Source organism: Anolis carolinensis, unplaced genomic scaffold, assembly GCF_035594765.1.
Source record: "Anolis carolinensis isolate JA03-04 unplaced genomic scaffold, rAnoCar3.1.pri scaffold_13, whole genome shotgun sequence".
Lineage (NCBI taxonomy): Eukaryota > Metazoa > Chordata > Lepidosauria > Squamata > Dactyloidae > Anolis > Anolis carolinensis.
The window spans coordinates 14,398,612-14,419,702 of record NW_026943824.1 but is presented as its reverse complement, the minus strand read 5'-3'; the positions used below and the strand labels follow the sequence as shown (position 1 = coordinate 14,419,702).

General features: G+C 41.8%; 1 protein-coding gene across 2 annotated transcripts; it reads left to right on the top strand.

Annotated features, from left to right (window-relative positions):
- The first annotated feature begins 2,257 nt into the window (after positions 1-2,257).
- palb2 (partner and localizer of BRCA2) lies at positions 2,258-20,270 on the top strand. 2 transcript variants are annotated; one of them, XM_062964364.1, is made up of 13 exons: positions 2,261-2,391; positions 5,144-5,203; positions 5,335-5,434; positions 6,920-8,350; positions 11,279-11,922; positions 12,894-12,980; positions 13,255-13,422; positions 13,605-13,690; positions 13,782-13,943; positions 15,886-16,002; positions 17,305-17,392; positions 17,505-17,653; positions 19,817-20,270. In XM_062964364.1, the coding sequence occupies exons 1-13, from the start codon at positions 2,344-2,346 to the stop codon at positions 20,046-20,048; spliced, it is 3,372 nt and encodes a 1,123-aa protein (XP_062820434.1). In that variant the 5' UTR covers positions 2,261-2,343; the 3' UTR covers positions 20,049-20,270. The 2 variants fall into 2 exon arrangements, with proteins under 2 accessions (XP_062820435.1, XP_062820434.1); XM_062964365.1 differs by lacking the exons at positions 17,505-17,653; positions 19,817-20,270 and having other exon boundaries at positions 2,258-2,391; positions 17,209-17,331.
- Positions 20,271-21,091: the final 821 nt, after the last annotated feature.

Sequence of the window (21,091 nt, the reverse complement as noted above, 5' to 3'; positions counted from 1 at the left end):
AGGTTTAAACTGCCAGCAAGGCGCGCGGAGCATCACGGGAGGAAAAAACCCGGCGGGAGGGGGGAGTGGGAGGCGGGCACGAGTGGAAGCCCCGCCCCCTCTCCCTTCCCATCCAATGAGACGGCTCATTGGCAGGCTGTTAGGAATTGTGGGAGTTGAAGTCCAAAACACCTGGAGGGCCCAAGTTTGCCCATACTTGGAATAGTAATACAGTAGAGTCTCACTTATCCAAGCTAAATGGGCCGGCAGAAGCTTGGATAAGCGAATATCTTGGATAATAAAGAGAGATTAAGGAAAAGCCTATTAAACATCAAATTAGGTTATGATTTTACAAATTAAGCACCAAAACTTCATGTTATACAACAAATTTGACAGAAAAAGCAGTTCAATACGCAATCATGTTATGTTGTAATTACTGTATTTACGAATTTAGCACCAAAATATCACGATATATTGAAAACATTGACTACAAAAATGGCTTGGATTATCCAGAGGCTTGGATAAGCGAGGCTTGGATTAGTGAGACTCTACTGTAATATAATAATATAAAAATATGTGTTGTCGAAGGCTTTCATGGCCGGGATCACTGGGTTTTAAGGTCTTCACATATCAACAATCACACACCTGTCACACCTGAGACATGCTTTGGCTCACAAACAGCTAGTAAAAATAATAAAGCAAAATATGGATCATCGATGCTGCAATCCCACATGACAGCAGAATTGAAGGGAAGCGACTGGAAAAGCTTACACAATATGAGGATTTAAAGATCGAGCTGCAAAGACTCTGGCACAAGCCAATTAAGGTGGTCCCAGTGGTGATCGGCACACTGGGTGCAGTGCCTAAAGGCCTTGGCCTGCACTTGAACACAATCAGTGCTGACAAAATTACTATCTGTCAGCTGCAAAAGGCCACCCTACTTGGATCTGGATGCATTATTCGTGATGCATCACATAGTCCTAAACACTTGGGGAAGTGGCCAACGTGTGATCCAATACAACAGCCAGCATAGTGATCTTGTTTGCTGTGTACTGATCTCGTTGTGTATCAAATAATAATATATTATTATACTATTATATGGGGCCCCTGGTGGTGGCGCAATGTGTTAAAGCACTGAGCTGCTGAACTTGCAGACCGAAAGGTCCCAGGTTCAAATCCTGGGAGTGGAATGAGCACCTGTTGTTAGCCCCAGCTCCTGCCAACCTAGCAGTTTGAAAACATGCTAATGTGAGTAGATCAATAGGTACTGCTCCGGCGGGAAGGTAAGGGCGCTCTATGCCGTCATGCCGGCCACATGACCTTGGAGGTGTCTACGGACAATGCCGGCTCTTTGGCTTAGAAATGGAGATGAGCGCCAACCCCCAGAGTCAGACATGACTGGACTTAACATCAGGGGGAAATCTTTACCTTTACTATACTATTATATAATGATCATACTTCCTATACTAATCATAACAATAATAAAGGCGTAAATGTCTTTTTTTAATTATTATTATCAACATCATTAATTATCTATGTATCTATCTATATAATTATGTGCGTATAGATATAGATACATATATATAATTTATTTTTATATCGGGTTGTTGTATGTCTTTCGGGCTGTGTGGCCATGTTCCAGCAGTATTCTCTCCTGACGTTTCGCCCACATCTATGGCAGGCATCCTCTGAGGTTGTGATGCATGGATAAACTAGGCAAGGAAAGGAAAATATATATATCTGTGGAGAGTCCAGGGTGTGACAAGAGTCTTTTGTCAGTTGGAAGCTAGCATTAATGTTTCAGTTAATCACCCTAATAGATATAGATATAATAGATTAATGATAATAATAATATACAACAACACTAAGCCGGGCAGATGGATATGTAAATCCATAATATATTATTATTATAGTATAATGAAACAGTATAATAACAGTATAATATTATAATACAATATTAATACATTATATAAATGTGTGTGTATCTATATCTACACATGCATATAGATATAGTTGGATATAATAGATTAATAATAATAATAATAATAATAATATACAACAATATAAATATCGTTATAAATATAAACTCATTCCTGCCACCCAAAAGTCAATCCAAGTGGCATTGATTCAAAAGTCGTTTCAAAAGTTGAAATTCTTGGATTTCAATCAGAGCTTGGGCATGGGATTGCTCTTTCTCCTCCACCAATCGGAAACCGTCGTTCTGGAACGCCCGCCTCCCGACCGGCCAATCAGGACCGCCCAGTCGACCAGCCCGGCTCCACCACTGTGCCGGGAAGTGCGCAGGCGCGGTTGCTAAGGGGCGGGGCGTCCTGACGAGAAGATCTGGCGGGAAACGTTGAATGAATGGAGTCTGCTCAGGGCAAAGGCTTGGACTTGCAGCAGAAGGCCCAGGTAGGTAGGAAAGAAGAACAGGAGGGCCTGAAGATTATTATACTATTTTATAATACCATAATAATAATAATAATAATAATAATAATAATAATAATAATAATAATAATAATAATAATAATAATATATTAAATTATTGTGTTATTGTATTAGTACCATAAAATAATAATAATAATAGTAATAATAATAATAATAATAATTTGGAAACAATAGACATTGACAAAATTATGATCTGCCAGCTGCAAAAGGCCACCCTGCTGGGATCTGCGCGCATCATCCGAAAATACATCACACAGTCCTAGACACTTGGGAAGTGTTCGACTTGTGATTTTGTGATATGAAATCCAGCATGTCTATCTTGTTTGCTGTGTCATAATAAAATAATAATAATAATAATAATAATAATAATATCTGCCAGGCATAAGTGTTGTGTTATATATATATATATATATATATATATATATATATATATATATATATATATATATATATCATTAATTTATATGTGTGTCTGTGCATATATTTTTTATTTTATTATATAATGCAGGGGTCCTCAAACTTTTAAAGCAGACTGTTGAGGGGCCGAATTATCATTTGGAAAAAAAAATGAACAAATTCCTATGCACACTGCACATATCTTATTTGTAGTGCAAAACAACAACAATAACAATGAAAGACCAATACAATATTTAAAAATGAAAATAATTTTAACCAACATAAACCTATCAGGATTTCAATAGAAAGTGTGGGCCTGCTTCTGGCCAATGAGATAGTCAGGTTAATTAGGATTGTTGTTGTTGTGTGTCTTCAAGTCATTTCAGACTTTGGGCGAGCCTAAGTCCAAAGTTATTTATTTATTCATTTACTACATTTATTTACTACATTTATATCCCACCCTTCTCACCCCGAAGGGAAGTCAGAGCAGCTGTATGTACATACAATATATTATATTATTAGCATAGCACAATATTAGCATTATATATTACTATATTGAACTATACCACTATACTGTAATATATGTAATATATAACATATAATCAATATTGTTATATGGTATTATTATTAGTATTATATTGTATAAAATGATAATATTATTATCAATATCATATGTATATACAATATATTATATTATTAAAACTGATATAAAAATATTATATTATAAATGAGGGCAGGGCCAGGTAAATGACCTTGGAGGGCCGCATCCGGCCCCCGGGCCTTAGTTTGGGGACCCCTGATATAATGTTATTTTATTATCCTATAGGTCAGGCATGGGTCAACTTGGGCCCTCCAGGTGTTTTGGACTCCAACTCCCACCGTTCCTAACAGCCTCAGGCCCTTTGCTTTTCCCCCTCAGTCGCTTAAGCCCACATCTCCATTGCTAATTTTATATACATATATATATATAATTTATAAATATATAATATATTGTATATACATATAATATTGATAATAATATTATGATGGAATACAATATTATACTACTAATAATACAATATAATAATATTCATTATATATTCTATATTAAATGTAATATTACTAATAATATTACCATATAATGCAGGGGTCCTCAAACTTTTTAAGCAGGGGGCCGGTCCACAATCCTTCAGACTGTTGAGGGGCCAAGTTATCATTTGAAAAAGAAATACGAACAAATCCCTATGCACACTGCACATGTCTTATTTGTAGTGCAAAACAACAACAATGAAAGAACAATGAAATATTTTAAAATGAAAACAATTTTAACCAACATAAACCTATCAGGCCAATGAGATAGTCAAGTTAATTAGGATTGTTGTTGTTGTTGTTGTTGTTGTTGTGTGCCTTCAAGTCAAGTGGGCGAGCCTAAGTCTAAAATTATTTATTTATTCATTTACTACATTTATTTACTACATTTATATACCACCCTTCTCACCCCGAAGGTGAAGTCAGAGCAGCTGTATGTACATACAATATATTAGCATAGCACAATATTAGCATTATATATTACTACATTGAACTATACCACTATACTGTAATATTATATGTAATACTAGCTGTGCCTGGCCACGCGTTGCTGTGGCGAAGTATGGTGGTATGGGAAATAAAGTATTGAGGAATTGGTGGTAGTTAAGGTAAAGGGTCCCCTGGGCTGAGTGGGTTGCTAGGAGACCAAGTGGGTGGAGCTTAGCCTTCTAACTGGCAGCAATTGGATAAAAACAATTATTCCTCTCCCTCTAATTAGGACTTTATTTTTCTTTTCTTTTTGTTGTATCAACCTAGAGGCATGGATGAGGGGTTGTGCTGTCAATTTTCAAGGTTGTGGGGTGTTTACTTTTGTTGTTTTGTCCGCTGCCGTGATGCCATCACTCTTTTATATATATAGATATAACATGTAATTAATATTATATGGTATTGTTATTAGTATTACATTGTATAACATGATAATATTATCAATATCATATGTATATATAATATATTATATTATTAAAACTGATATAAAAATATTATATTATAAATGAGGGCGGGGGCCAGGTAAATGACCTTGGAGGGCCGCATCTGGCCCCCGGGCCTTAGTTTGATGACCCCTGATATAATGATATAGTACAATATAGTAATTTAATGCTTATATTATGCTATGCTAATAATATAGTGTATGTTCATTTGATTTGTAAGCCGCTCTGAACCCCCTTCGGGGTGAGAAGAGCGGGATATAAATGTAGTAAATAAATAAATAAAGTGTTTGGGGATGACCGTCTCCCATGTCTTTGCCTTTCAGCTGAAGGAGAAGCTGGCCTTGTTGAAAAGAGAATATAGGAGGACCTTCCACCGTTTGCAGGTGAGACCTGGGCTTCGCCCTGTGTTGTTTTTTTGCAGGCATTCAGGCCTCATGATGCCGACAACGGCCCTGCAAACCTGATGAAATTGTGGAAATCTCTGCTCTTTCCAACACTGCTTTTGTCTTCACAGCGCGCAGAGAGAGCTGAGAGGGTGAAAACCTACGTCAAGAGGACTGTAGCTGAGCAAAACCTCTTGCTTCGACAAGAAAAGAATGAGGAGGACTGTTCAGGTGAGTATCTGAAGGCAGAAGTGTGCGCTTGTCTGCCAGAATCATCATCATCATCATCATCATCACCATCTTATCCTTATCCTCTCCTTGTGGCTTGTATCTGTGCAATATGTTGCCCTTAACCAGAGATGATGATAATAATAATAATAATAATAATAATAATAATAATAATAATAATAATAATAATAATAATAATAATAATTCCCAACAGACCTCGAAACCTCTGAGGATGCCTGACATAGATGTGGGCGAAATGTCAGGAGGGAATGCTTCTGAAACATGGCCATACAGCCTGGAAAACTCACAGCAACCTAATAACACTTTTTTTTCCATGTCAAGACCAACTTGAGGAGCTGCAAGTTGCAATAACAATAGTACATTTATTATCTCTCCTTGTGGCTTGTGTCTGTGTCTCAACATGTTGTCTTTAACCAGAGTTAATAATAATAATAATAATAATAATAATAATAATAATAATAATACATTTATTATTTGCCTCTCTTTGTGGCTTGTGTTTGTCTCAATATGTTGCCCTTAACCAAAGTTAATGGTAATAATAATAATAATAATAATAATAATAATAATAATAATAAATGTATTTACTGCCTCTCTCAGCTTCTCATATCTGTGCGTCAACATGTTGTCTTTAACCAGAGTTAATAATTATAATAATAAGTATAATGATAATATATTTCTTTCCTGCCTTTCCTTGCGGCTTGTATCTGAATTTGTATCTCAACATGATTCCCTTAACCAGAGTTAATAATAATAAGTAATAAATGTTTTGCCGCCTTCTCCTTGCAGCTCGTATTTGTGTGTCAACACGTTGTCCTTAACCAGAGTTGTTAATAACTACAATAATAATGTAACGATAATATATTTCTTTCCTGCCTCTCCTTGTGGCTTGTATCTGAATCTGTATCTCAACATGTTTCCCTTAACTAGAATTAATAATAATAATAATAAGTAATAAATATTTTGCCTCCTTCTCCTTGCGGCTTGTATCTGTGTGTCAACATGTTGTCCTTAACCAGAGTTGTTAATAAACATAATAATAATAATGACAATAAATTTCTTACCTGCCTCGCTTTGTAGCTCATATCTGTATCTATGTCTCAACATGTTGCCCTAAACCAGAGTTGTTAATAATAATAATAATAATAATAATAATAATAATAATAATAATAATGTGACTTTGTGATATGAAATCCAGCATATATGTCTCGTTTGCTGTGTCATACTGTGTCTTTGTGTCAATAATAATAATAGTATTACCTGCCTCTCCTTGTGGCTCGTATCTGTGTCTTAGCACATTGTCCTTAACTGGAGTATCTCTGGTTGTCTTTAAGAGGTTCAATAACATATTCTGTAAAGAGACATTATTATTGAAGGATTTTATTGTTGTCAGGAGTGGAGCAAAATGTACCTTAGGGCTGTTGCATTTCTCTGATGGTAAACATAGTTTTCTTGTGTTTTGATTTACAGGATCTGCCATCGGCGCAGGGGCTTTGGCAGCTTCTGTTGGGACCTCTCCAACGAAACCGGCTTCAGTGTCCTTTAGGCCTGATCCCGAGGTTTTTGTCCCGGAAGACACCTTGCTGCCTTTGTCTCCGGCCTCCAAAAGTACGAAGCAGGACTATAGAGAGGTCCTCTTTGGATCTGAGAAGAAAGAGGCCCCTCTCTCCAGGGGTAGGACCAGGGCACGACGAAGGATAACCTTGCCTTTGGAAAAGAGAGCAGGACCTGCCCCTGAGGCCCTTTGGGGAGATGGCGGGAGCCCAAAGGAGCAGAGGTCAGCCTGGGCTGGCCTTGTGGGCTCTCAATCACCCGTCTTTGAGCGGAAGAGAATCAGTAGTGTTTGGGAAGATGTGCCAAAGTGGTCAGCGGCTGCAACGGATGGAAGCAGCTGTGACTCAACCCCTTTGTTGTTGCGGCCAGAATGTGCCCAAGAAACCGTCTTTCCTAGTTATTCCCAACCACTTCCTTCGCCCCCATCTTGCATTAGCCATGTGCCCTCCAAAGACAGAGCTGGAGAGAAGACCTTGCCTCAAGAAGACAGTGTCGTGAAGGAAACTGAGCCAACGGAAGGGGGTCACAAACCATCAAGAGAAGAAGACCCAACTCTGGGAAGATTTACAGACTCAATAGGAAGACATGACACCCAGGAAGAAGGGAGGTCAGAACAGGAACCACAGGCCTCACACTTCTTCAAAGAGGAGCCTCCCACCAAAACACTGCAGGAGAAGCACATAGAGGGACCGCTTGACCTCGACTCTTCCCTCCAGGAGGAGGAGGTGCCTCCAACGGCGCTGAGCTTTTGCACAATGGTTGAGGGTCTCCTCTTCCCGGTGGAGTATTACGTGAGGACCACCCGTCGCATGTCCAGCCGCCAGACGGAAGTCAACGTGGAGGCCGTCATCCAGAGCCAGCTGGGGAGGAGCAGGAAAGGGCAGAAAGTCTCACGGAAGGCGGTTTTGTCCTCCCAAAAGGCAGCAGAAATCCCTGGCCAACCAAATACCAATAATAGAGTATTATCTCCTGCGGTTTCTTCCAATGGAGGCCTGGCTGAGAGGTGTCTTCAGACCAGGAGGAAGGGGAGGCCGAGGAAGAGGGATCGCTGGCTGACCCCCTCTGCCCCCTCGCAAGACTCAAAGAGGGTAGGCGCTTCTCCCATCTCCAGGGAACATCAAGGAGAGGAACAAGGTGAGGACAAGACCACAGGGTCCCCTGTAAGTGCTGGTGGTCATTTAGGAGCCTGGCGGAAGGAGCCTCGAGAGGGCAGGGGCCACAAGGCTGAGTTCCAAACGCCCCTTGACTCACCTGCGGCCCCAGAAGCTGAGCCTGGCCCCGGTTTTCAGAAAGACGAAGACCAGGAGAGACCTCCCCTGCCATGGAAGGAGAGAGAACCCCCTCCAGGTATGTCTTCCCAAACTGTCAATGAAATTAAAAGTGCTTCAAAACAGAACTGCTCTTAATTCAATTAGTTTTTGTGTGATATTTTTAAGTGGCACCTGTTTTGTAAACTGGATAAAATTTGGGATAGGAATGTCACTACTATTGCTGTTTTTGCACTCGCCAATCCACATTTTGGTGCCTAACAGGTTAGCCCTTTTTTCTGTGTGTATTACTGTATATACTCGAGTATAAGCCTAGTTTTTCAGCCCTTTTTTAAAGACTGAACCCCCCCCCCCTCGGCTTATACTCGGGTGAAGGTCCTGGTTGGCTTATATTTGGGTCAGCTTATACTCGAGAATATATGGTACATTTATTATTTTTCTCTGTTATTGGTACAGTAGAGTCTCACTTATCCAAGCCTCGCTTATCCAAGCCTCTGGATAATCCAAGCCATTTTTGTAGTCAATGTTTTAAATATATCATGATATTTTGGTGCTAAATTCGTAAATACAGTAATTACTACATAGCATGACTGTGTATTGAACTACTTTTTCTGTCAAATTTGTTGTATAACATGAAGTTTTGGTGCTTAATTTGTAAAATCATAACCTAATTTGATGTTTAATAGGCTTTTCCTTAATCCCTCCTTATTATCCAAGATATTCGCTTATCCAAGCTTCTGCCGGCCCGTTTAGCTTGGATAAGTGAGACTCTACTGTATTACATTGCACTTCATTGTCCATTTTAGCTGTGAAACTACCTCTCCCCATTTCGGAATATTCTGCACTTTGGCCTAGGTCTATGAATTGGTCTCCTGTTTTTAACATTTTATGCTGCATGTTGATTTTAATGACTGTTTTATTGATGCTGATGTTTTTATTGTTGGGATAATTGTGTTATTGTTCTGTTATTGTTATTATACTGTTATATCGGGCAAGGCCCCATGTAAGCCGCCCTGAGTCCCTTCGGGGAGATGGGGCGGGGTATAAAAATAAAGATTATTATTATTATTATTATTATTATTATTATTAAACTGGGGAGAAGCTAGGATAGGAATGTCACTACTATTGCTGTTCCTGCACTCGCCAATCCACATTTTGGTACCTAACAGGTTAGCCCTTTTTTCTGTGTGTATTATTTATTTATTTCTATCATTTCTATCCTGCCCTTCTCACCCGAAGGGAGTCAGGGCAGCTTAAAAAACTGGCAGAATTCAATGCCAATATACAGCAATACAAAAGAATAAAACATAAGCAATTAAAAACAGATTTAAAATAATACAAAATACTTGAGCCATTCATCCACAAATTTGGCCTGTTGGTTCCCAAAGTGTCACTGGTATTCCTTTATCGGCTCTAGATTTTGAGATACAGAACCTATATCATCTGCTCGCCCATAGAAAACCATGATAACACTACAGTAGAGTCTCACTTATCCAAGACTCGCTTATCCAAGGTTCTGGATTATCCAATGCATTTTTGTAGTCAATGTTTTCAATATATCATGATATTTTGGTGCTAAATTTGTAAATACAGTAATTACAACATAACATTACTGCGTATTGTCAAATTTGTTGTATAACATGATGTTTTGGTGCTTAATTTGTAAAATCATAACGTAATTTGATGTTTAATAGGCTTTTCCTTAATCCCTCCTTATTCTCCAAGATATTCGCTTATCCAAGGCTCTGCCGGCCCATTTAGCTTGGATAAGTGAGACTCTACTGTATATAAGAAACCAGACTTGACGGCACTCCATGCAGTCATGCCGGCCACATGACCTTGGAGGTGTCTACGGACAACACTGGCTCTTTGGCTTAGAAATGGAGATGAGCACCAACCCCCAGAGTCAGACATGACTGGACTTAACGTCAGGGAAAAACCTTTACCTAGACTTGATATGATCAAGCCAATGTAATTTACTGAATCAGTGCCCCAAAGAATCCCAGGAACGGGCCTAAAAGAATCCCAGGAATGAGCCTAAGGCACCAAGAAAAATATTGTTGAGCTATGTTCTCAATAACAACAATTTATATTATTATTTATATATTTTATTACAACCTTTCTGCTCTGCCCTTCTCACCCACAAAGGGGATTCAGGGCGGCTTACAAATATAAAACACATATATAAAACACTTCTGATTACAGTTCATTACAATTTAAATTAATTTCATTACATTAAAATTTCTCTCTGTTCCCTAAACCCACATAGCCAGTGGTGAGGGGTGTTGTGGTAATCGCTGAGCGGTTAGACTCAATTTAATCCTCTCTGGGGGAGATTCCACCAAAATCAGCAGAGTAGCAAAAGCAAAGCTTTCAAATGCAACAGTTACTTACACTGGCGAGCAAGAAAAGCCTTTAGGATTGCAATGGACTGCAGAGTCTCAATAAAAGTTCAAAAACATTTATTTAAGTAAAATGAACTCCATTGTAGATAGAAAGGCTTGGGAGCTGTCTAGATTACTATAGACTGGTTTCTAAGGAAAAATAAGAAAGGAAAAATAACAAACATCTACATAGTTACATCTTGCCAGGAGAGATGGCAGGATGCTTCTTGTTAGCTTGAAGAACAAAGGGAGAAGACTGAACCAAAATGGTTCTGACCTCATGGTCCAGTTTATTGGGGCCATAAAATACATTCTGACCAATGAGAAGTTACTGTCCCTAGAGATTCACATTTCTACTAACTTCAAAGTAAGGGATGTGACGTAAACAGGATAGAGTGAAACACAGTAAAGCCTGTCTAGGCCTGCTTTGGAAACAGGGAAAGGATTCCCTCAATCTAACTCTATCATATATCTAACTACATTTGGACTTGAGTAGTCCAGGGTGATTTCTCAACAAGGGGAAGTGCTGGGAGATGCAGTGCAAGAACATCTGGGATCCACGCACCCCAGAAATGCTTCAGGCTGGGCTTTTCCATGTGCCATTTTTCCTTTCCTGTTCACAGAAAGAAGTGGATGCCTTCCCGTAAGCCCCATCAGACTTAGTTTGGCTTCCAGCGTTCTCCCACTTTGCAACCAGAGCAGCGCGGCTTCCCTTCTCCAGTGGCTGCCTCCTTCCATCCCAGCGCTGAAAGATTTCTGTTTACCGGAAGATGAATTTGGCCTCCTGAAATCAGAAAAGATCAAGGCCTGTGCTGCTGTGACAGCGGCAAAGGGTTTGGCTGCTAAGGCTGAAGGCTCAACGGCAGGAGAGCATCTCAGTGATACTTCCATATCTGCCACACCAGAGGTTTCCGCCGCCTCCCCACTTGCTTCCCACTTGGCCCCAAGGCGCCTCTCCAGCGACCTGCTCCTCTCCCCGGTCCTGGAGGCGTCCAGTGGCCCACTGCTGTCTTCGCTGCCCAGCCCAGCCTTCCCTTTCCTGGGGGCCACTCCAGCCTCCCCATCTTTCCCTGCCAGCCAAGCCTTTTGTGCTTCCCCTTCGCAAGGAAGGCCTGGCACCAAGGGAGAGGCCTCATCCCCCTTCCCAAGAAGTGGCACAAAGGGACAGCGCAGGACCAGTTTGCCGGCTGAGGAGGAGGAGGAGGAGGTGCTGAGCCTCCGGGAAAGGCAATTACCAGCTGGAGCATCTCTGGAGGATCTCAAACAGGTAAGAGAGAGGAAGGGGAACACCACCTGTTTGCTGCTTCAGTCGGAAACATCAGATGTGTCTTCCCTCAATCTCTCCTATTCCACACTATCCCAGGCAACTCTCCATCATTTGTCCATGCACTTTATTATATGGCCTTGAAATTGTGTACTTTTTATATGACCAACCCCGTTTTATCCATAGTTGTGATGCTTGTATTATTACACAGGCAAGAGGCCACTATAACTAGAAATGTAATCCAATAATATAAACTATAAAACAGTAATTAAACCAAAATATAATCCATGTGTTATCAACACACATACATTTTAAAACTCTATATTCAGAGTTTGTGAGTCCAATGCCCATCAGTTCATAGTGGCCTCTTGCCTGTGCATTTCAGGGAATCCTTTCTTTGTATAGCTTGTATTATTACCTCATTTTGTATGGTCACTATGTGTTTTATTGTATGCTGTGTTTTAATTGTTTATTTTATTTGATTGTTGTGATCATTGTTTCTTAGTTATTGATATTGGTTTTAATCTTGTTATACTTTGTCTCTGTTTTGGGCTTGGCCCCATGTTAGCCGCCCCGAGTCCCTTCGGGGAGATGGTGGTGGGATAGAAAAATAAAGCATAATTATTATATTATCAACATGCAGGGTACACAGAGTAACATACTGTGGCAATAGAATGCAAATCCCAAACACATGGTTCAAAATTGACAGGGTCGGCATGCCAGAAGACATGAAGCATCTCCAATTGGGACAGTTGATTTAGCTGCTGCTGTATGTCTTCTGGCCAGTCCTCCCTCATTCTTCTTCTTGACGTGGCCAATGAAAAAGGGGTGCTATTGCCAGTTGGGTTTACTCAGCTCAGGCACAAATGTGGTTCCTGCTGGGCCTTTTGAAAAGCGCTTCATGCCCAGAGCTTAAAACGAAGCAGGAATCTGTCATAATTCACCCTTTGATCGGTTGTAATTTTCTGTCCCAGAACGAAGGACTGGAGCAGGGCCTGGAGGAAGCGGCACCGGAAGAGATGCCTGGAGAAGGCCGCCTACAGTTGACTTCAAGACTCGAGGTAAGAAGAGGAAACAAGGTGATGCAGGAATGGATTGGTATGATGGGGTCTTATGGTGGGCAAGGCTGAGAATGTTTGCTGCCTAGGAACTGCAAGTTCAGTTGGAAATAAAATACTCAGGATACTGTTTTGAGCTGAAAATGCCTCCCAAGGAGTTTAGACATCTTTCCTTCTCCAAGACAGCAAACGTAGGCCAGCACCAAGAGCCTGTGTTATTTGCAAGAGTTTGGAGATACAGGGTTCATTCCTCTTCTTCTCTCCTTGTCCTGGACAGAGCTGTGCCGGTCCCTCCTCCTCCTTTGTGGACGTGAGTACCGTTTGGTGGGAAGTGGACGGCTTCACAGCTTTGTGTGTCGTGACAGCCAGCGAGGGGTCTGTTTCTCTCTGGAGGCCCCTGGACTCTGGGCACTGGGCCCTCATCCACACCTGGCACTTCACCAAGGTAGGAGCGGTCCATGCAGGTAGAATAATAAGAGTTGGAAGAGACCACATGGGCCATCTAGTCCAACACCCTGCCATGCAGGAAAAGCACAATTAAAACACCAGCTTTTTCCAGACACATTTGCAGAGAGGAAGAGGCATTGCCACTGACTCCTCATTCTGCCACCCTGTTTTTCTTTCCAGGTTTCGGTTATTCAGATCGTCCCTCTACCTGGGGTCCGCAGCCTGGTTTGCGTGGCTTTGGGCATCCTGGAGATTGCAGAGATACGGTATGTTGGGCTCTTTTGGGCCAAGGATGGGCTCAGGACCTACACCTCTGCCTCACTTGCCTCCAGATGACATGACTCTTCTTCCTCCCAGGCTCCTGTTTCATTCTGGGGAGGGCGTCTCCGTTAAGCAGTCCGTGGTCAAAGCAGGAAACATCAAAGCCGTCCTTGGCCTGAGGAAGAGGAGGCTGGTGACGAGCTGCGGCTCCGTCAGGGAGCAAGAGGTGGAAGTGGCCTCCTTCTCAGAGATGGGAAGGTGAGGCCCAGGAGACTGTTTTGAGGGCCGTTCTGCAGGTTTCCCAAGGAGAACTTGGCCTTAGACCAGGGGTCCCCAAACTTTTTAGACAGTGGGCCAGTTCACAATCCTTCGGACCATTGGACTATAGTTGGCCACCAAGCAATAATAATAATAATAATAATAATAATAATAATAATAATAATAATAACAGCAATAATAATAAAAAAGAGGATTGGAAGAGACCCTATAGGCCATTGAGTCCAATCCCCTTCTGCCTTTATGCACCGAAAACACAAGCAAAGCACCCCTGACAGATGGCCACCCAGCCTCAATGTTAATAATAATTATTATTATTATAATAACAGCAATAATAATAAAAAGAGGGTTGGAAGAGACCTCTTGGGCCATTGAGTTCAACCCCCTTCTGCCTTTGTGCACCAAAAGCACAAGCAAAGCACCCCTGACAGATGGCCACCCAGCTTCAATGTAATAATAATAATAATAATAATAATAATAATAGCAATAATAATAATAAAAAAGAGGGTTGGAAGAGACCCTTTGGGCCATTGAGTCCAACCCCCTTCTGCCTTTATGCACCGAAAACACAAGCAAAGCACCCCTGACAGATGGCCACCCAGCCTCAATGTTAATACAGTAGAGTCTCAGTTATCCAACATAAATGGGCTGGCAGAACGTTGGATAAGCGAATATGTTGGATAATAAGGAGAGATTAAGAAAAAGCCTATTAAACATCAAAATATGTTATGATTTTATAAATTAAGCACCAAAACATCATGTTATACAACAAATTTGACAGAAAAAGTAATTCATTACACATTAATGCTATGCAGTAATTACTGTATTTACGAATATAGCACCAAAATATCACGATGTATTGAAAACGTTGACTACAAAAATGCGTTGGATAATCCAGAACGTTGGATAAGTGAATGTTGGATAAGTGAGACTCTACTGTAATAATAATAATAATAATAATAATAATAACAGCAATAATAATAAAAGAGGGTTGGAAGAGACCTCTTGGGCCATTGAGTCCAACCCCCTTCTTCCTCTGTGCACCAAAAGCACAAGCAAAGCACCCCTGACAGATGGCCACCCAGCCTTAATGTTAATAATAATAATAATATTAAGGGTTGTAAGAGAAGAAGAGACCCCTTGGGTCATTTAGCCCAACCCCCTTATGCCCTTGTGCCGTGGGGGCCGGATAAATGGCTTTGATGGGCCGCATCCGGCCCCCGGGCCTTAGTTTGGGGACCCCTGCCTTAGACCTTGCAAAACGATGTCTTTGGATTGCGGCTCTTGTGGGAAGACCAGCATCTCACAGAACGGCTGCAAAACGCACCACAGAAGCGGACAGAAAGCAGTATGGTGCTTGAGTGTTGAATGAGGGAAACCAGGGTTCGAATCCCTGTTCACTTGTGGAAACTCATTGGTAACCCTGGATAGATTACACACTCTCAGCTTGGGATATGCAGAAAGGGCTTGAAGTCACACAACAATAACAAATTCTGTGAAAGTTACAGGGAGATCTTTGCTGCACTCCTTTGTAGACAGAGCCACCGGTGACGCATTGGGTGAAACCGCCGAGCTGCTGAACTTGCTGAGCGAAAAGTCGGCAGTTCAAATCCAGGGAGCAGAGTGAGCTTCCACTGTTAGCCCCAGCTTCTGCCAACCTAGCATGTTTGAAAACATGCAAACGTGAATAGCTCAATAGGTACTGCTCCAGCGGAAATGTAATGTCACTCCGGCTACATGACCTTGGAGGTGTCTATGGACAACACCCGCTCTTCGGCTTAGATATAGAGATGAGCATCAAGATGTTTAGGATACGACTGGACTTAATGTCATGGGAAAACCTTTACATTTACTTTTTTTAGCATGAGGATCGTGGCGTCTTCTAGCTTTGTCTGCTGAGTATTAACACTTCATTGCTTTGCAGGAGCATCGAGAAACGGGCTTTGAAGCCTCCTGAAGAGACCCTGCTGGCTTTTGCCGAAGTGGATGGGATGGAGGAGGCTCTGGTTGGCATGACAACCACGAACTCCCTTGTGATCTGGTAAGACTGCTTGAAATTCAATTTTGGTTCAAAGGCAGTGCTGGCTTTCTGAAAATGTATATTGGAAAACTTAGCAGGTGTATCTAACTAATAGTCCATAAGCAACAGTTTTAAATATATATAACTGCATTTCCTGTCCTTTTCCTTCCACCGGATTGAACTATTTGATTGAAGTGAAGATGAATGAAACACACTCCTAAATGCAACTTGGAAGTTGTTATTATTTTAATCAATGTTGACATTATTGCTGAAACAACTCCTAAATGCTGCTTGGAAGCTCTTGTTTATAGTGTGTTTATCTATATATATAAAAGGGTAATGAAATTTCGGCCTAGGACAAAACAACAAAACTACACATCCCAGAAACACTAAACTTGGCAGCACAAAACCTCATCCATGCCTCTACGTTCATACAACAAAAAGAAAAGAAAAATAAAGTCCTAATTAGAGGGAGAGGAATAATTGTTTTTATCCAATTGCTGCCAGTTAGAAGGCTAAGCTCCACCCACTTGGTCTCCTAGCAACCTACTCAGCCCAGGGGACAGGCAGAGTTAGGCCTCATTTAGGCGTCTTTCACACTGCCTATAAAATACAGATTATCAGATTTGAACTGGATTATATGGCAGTGTAGACTCAAGGCCCTTCCACACAGCTATATAACCCATTTAGAATCTTATATTATCTGCTTTGAACTGGATTATCTTAACTCCACACTGCCATATAATCCACTTCAGTGTGCATTTTATACAGCTGTGAAGAAGGGGCCTCATATAATCCAGTTCTAAGCAGATAATATAAGATTAAAAATATAATATGTAATAATTACTGTGATATAATAATACAGAACAATATAATCTCTAAAATCAGGACAGTAAATAAAGAGCAACACTCTGAAAGCATAAGCCACAGCAACGCGTGGCCGGGCAAAGCTAGTAGTTTATAGTAACTCAGTAGTAGCATGTCTTTGAATTGTTTAAAATTCAGAGAGGAAATCATTACTGGAAATGTTAATGTTTCAGAAAAGTCTGCTACACATTTGAGACAACCCGAATTGTTTGGGTATAAGTGTATCTATTTGTAATGTTAGGAAGCAGTGCCACGTTTGGAAGAGAGAAAGTTTCAATCCTTCATTGTTGTACGTTTTGCTGCAAAAAGGCATTTGGAAGGGACTTCCAAAGGCCATCTAGTTCAACCCCTTTCTGCCAGGCAGGAAGACGGCATCCAATCCCTCCCGACAGATAGATGTCCAGCCTTATAAACACAATCAGAGCACAATGGAAGCAGGCGTCTCTCTTTTTGTAGGAACTTGACATCCGGGCAGCTGCTGACGAAGATGCCCATTGGCTGCTCCTTCCCAGCGTCCGTCTGCCACCGGGCCTATGCCGATGAGGTACGTCTTTGGGAGTGTAGTCCCTTGCCATTTGGGTTGGGGGAGACCTTTGGCATTCAGGCATTCCAGAACTGACTGACCTCTCCTGTTTGGGTGTGTTCTTGGGCACCAGGGCCTCCTCTTTGTTGTGCTAAGCCACCCTCGTGCCAAGGACTGCCAGGCCGAAAAGGTCCCTGCCTTCCGGATCGTGGCCCTCAACCCCAAGACGGCAAGGAGCGCCACGGTGACAGCTGTGTCTGTCCCGCAGGGCTCCGGAGGAAGGCAAGTCTTAACATTGTGGAGTTGGGAGGGACCCCAAAGAGGACCATCCAATCCAACCCCCTTCTGCTAGGCAGGAAAAGCATCAGCAAAGCCCTTCCAACAGATGGTCACCCATCTTGTGTTTACAAACTTCCAGAGGAGATTCGCTTCTCATCATTAATATTATCAACAATGATGATGATGATAATTATATAATCCTGGGGTTGGAAGGGACCCCAAAGAGGGCCATCCAGTCCAACCCCCTTCTGCCAGGAAGACACCCTCCCAAGCCCTTCCAATAGATGGCCATAATAATAATAATGGCCATCTATTAATAATGGCCATCCAATAATGCCCATAATAATAAATATAATAATAAATATAAATATACTGTAATAATAAATATTATAATAATGAAAAGGTAAAGGTTTCCCCTAACGTTAAGGCCAGTCATTTCCGACTCTGGGGGTTGGTGCTCATCTCCATTTCTAAGCCGAAGAGCTGGTGTTGTCCATAGACACCTCCAAGGTCATGTGGCCACTGGCATGACTGCATGGAACGCCATTACCTTCTCGCCAAAGCGGTACCTATTGATCTGCTCACATTGGCATGTTTTTGAACTGCTAGGTTGGCAGAAGCTGGAGCTAACAGCGGGCGCTCACTTCGCTCCCCAGGTTTGAACCTGTGACCTTTCGGTCTGCAAGTTCAGCAGCTCAGTGCTTTAACACACTGAGCTACCAGAGGCGCCATAATAATAATCAGGACCTCAAGATTGAACTTCAAAGACGCTGGCAGAAACCAGTGCAGGTGGCCCCGGTGGTGATTGGCACACTGGGTGCTGTGCCAAAAGATCTCAGCCGGCATTTGGAAACAATAGGCATTGACAAAATCATGATCTGCCAACTGCAAAAGGCCACCCGACTGGGATCTGCGCGCATCATCCGAAAATACATCACACAGTCCTAGACACTTGGGAAGTGTTCGACTTGTGATTTTGTGATACGAAATCCAGCATATCCATCTTGTTTTCTGTGTCATACAATGTTGTTGTGATAATAATAATTATACAGTAGAGTCTCACTTATCCAAGCTAAATGGGCTGTCAGAAGCTTGGATAAGCGAATATGTTGGATAATAAGGAGAGATGAAGGAGAAGCCTATTAAACATCAAATTAGGTTATGATTTTACAAATTAAGCACCAAAACATCATGTTATACAACAAATTTGACAGAAAGTAGTTCAATGTGCAGTAATGTTATGTTGTAATTACTGTATTTACGAATTTAGCACCAAAATATCACAATGTATTGAAAACATTGACTACAAAAATGCACTGGATAATCCAGAACCTTGGATAAGTGAGACTCTACTGTAATAGTAAATATAATAGTAATAATAAATATTTATTTGTACCCCACTACCATCTCCCCTAAGGAACTCAGGGCCGCTCACAGAAGCACTCTGTGAGCGTATAAGCGTATAAACAACAATACACAAGTATAAATACAAAGACATAAGTAAAATCAACAGCGCATATAATCATCCAGCCTGTCATAGAATCCTAGAGTTGGGAGATACTCCCGAAGGACATCCAGTCCAAGCCCCTTCTGCTATTATGCAGGAAAAGCACTATCAAAACTCTCCTGACAGATGGCCATTTAGCCTCTGTTTAAAAGCCTCCAATAGACTCCAAGGGCAGTGAGTTCCACTGCTGAATGGTTCTTACAATCAGTAAGTACTTCCTCACGTTCAGGGGGTGTCTCCTTGCCTGTGGTATGGGCCCGGGCTGTGGTGCAGGCGGGAGAGCAAGCTAGCTGCAACCAGCTGCAATGAATCACTCTGACCAGGAGGTCATGAGTTCGAGGCCCGCTCGGAGCCTATGTTTGTCTTTGTTCTATGTTAAAAAGGCATTGAATGTTTGCCTATATGTGTAATGTGATCCGCCCTGAGTCCCCTTCGGGGTGGGAAGGGCGGAATATAAATGCTGTAAAAAAGAAATGAACCCATGGCTCCATTGGGTCCTTGGCCACTGCACTGGAAGGCTCGCAAATTGTGGTGGCTAAACGGGGAGGTGTCTTCCTGTGTCCTTTCTCTGCAGCTGGGTAGTCACATGGCCTTTGTTTTTCCTTCCCTCACAATGTTTATATTTGATTGCTGATGGGAACCATGTCTTTTGGGGCCAGGTTCCTGGAAGGCGAGGTGAGGGACGCTTCCGCGGCGGCGGCGGTGCTGACCTCGGGGGCCATTGCGGTGTGGGACCTGCTCCTGGGGCGCTGCACAGCCCTCTTGGCCCCCAGACCCGAAGGGAGGTGGTCTTTGGTCCGGTGGTCGGCTGCGGACGGCTGCCTCTTGGCCGGGAAGGATGACGGCAGCCTGTGCCTCTACAGTGATGCTCTCAACCTGCCTCATGCCTGAGGATTCACCTGCTGTGCCCGTTCCTTTGGGTTTGTTGCTCTTCAAGTTTTGGGTGCATTTCCTTCAGATATTAGCAGGGCTCATTTGAAACATTTCCTCTGGACCCAATGGGAACACATGCCTTGTCCTGGCTTGGCTAAGAATTACCTTGTTGTTCAAGGTTTGCACCTTTGCGCCGTTGCATTGTTTGGAATTTATCAATTAAAACGTCATCTTTCGAAAGTCATGCTTCTCTGTATCTTGTGGCGGGGAGTTCCACTGTCTGTGCGGTAAACGAACAGGTCCGCTCTCCTTTTTATTCTGCCTGCCCTACAGGCGATTTCTCAATGTCCCTTGTAAAAATCAGTATCATTTTGGGTAGTAACAGAAATAATAAAAGTTATAATAAAAACTAGCTGTGCCCGGCCACGCATTGCTGTGGCGAAGTATGGTGGTATGGGAAATAAAGTACAGTAGAGTCTCACTTATCCAACATAAACGGGCCGGCAGAATGTTGGATAAGCAAATATGTTGGATAATAAGGAGGGATTAAGGAAAAGCCTATTAAACATCAAATTAGGTTATGATTTTACAAATTAAGCACCAAAACATCATGTTATGCAACAAATTCATCAGAAAAAGTAGTTAATTACAAAGTAATGCTATGTAGTAATTACTGTATTTACAAATTTAGCACCAAAATATCACAATGTATTGAAACCATTGACTACAAAAATGCGTTTGATAATCCAGAACGTTGGATAAGTGAGACTCTACTGTATTGAGAAATTGGTGGTAGTTAAGGTAAAGGGTAAAGGTTTTCCCCTGACATTAAGTCCATTATAAATGGGTTATATAGCTGTGTGGAAGGGCCTTGAGTCTACACTGCCATATAATCCAGTTAAAATAAGATAATCTGTGGAAGAGGTCTAAGTGAGGCCTAACTCTGCCTGTCCCCTGGGCTGAGTTGGTTGCTAAGAGACCAAGTGGGTGGAGCTTAGCCTTCTAACTGGCAGCAATTGGATAACAACAATTATTCCTCTCCCTCTAATTAGGACTTTATT

What these genes read in the sequence shown, in the direction of transcription:
- palb2 (XM_062964364.1), top strand. Translation starts at nt 2,344, where the DNA reads ATGGAGTCTGCTCAGGGCAAAGGCTTGGACTTGCAGCAGAAGGCCCAG. An exon ending in CTCTGGAGGATCTCAAACAG is followed by an intron (nt 11,923 to 12,893) that starts GTAAGAGAGAGG and finishes TTTCTGTCCCAG; the next exon opens with AACGAAGGACTGGAGCAGGG. An exon ending in ACACCTGGCACTTCACCAAG is followed by an intron (nt 13,423 to 13,604) that starts GTAGGAGCGGTC and finishes TTTTCTTTCCAG; the next exon opens with GTTTCGGTTATTCAGATCGT.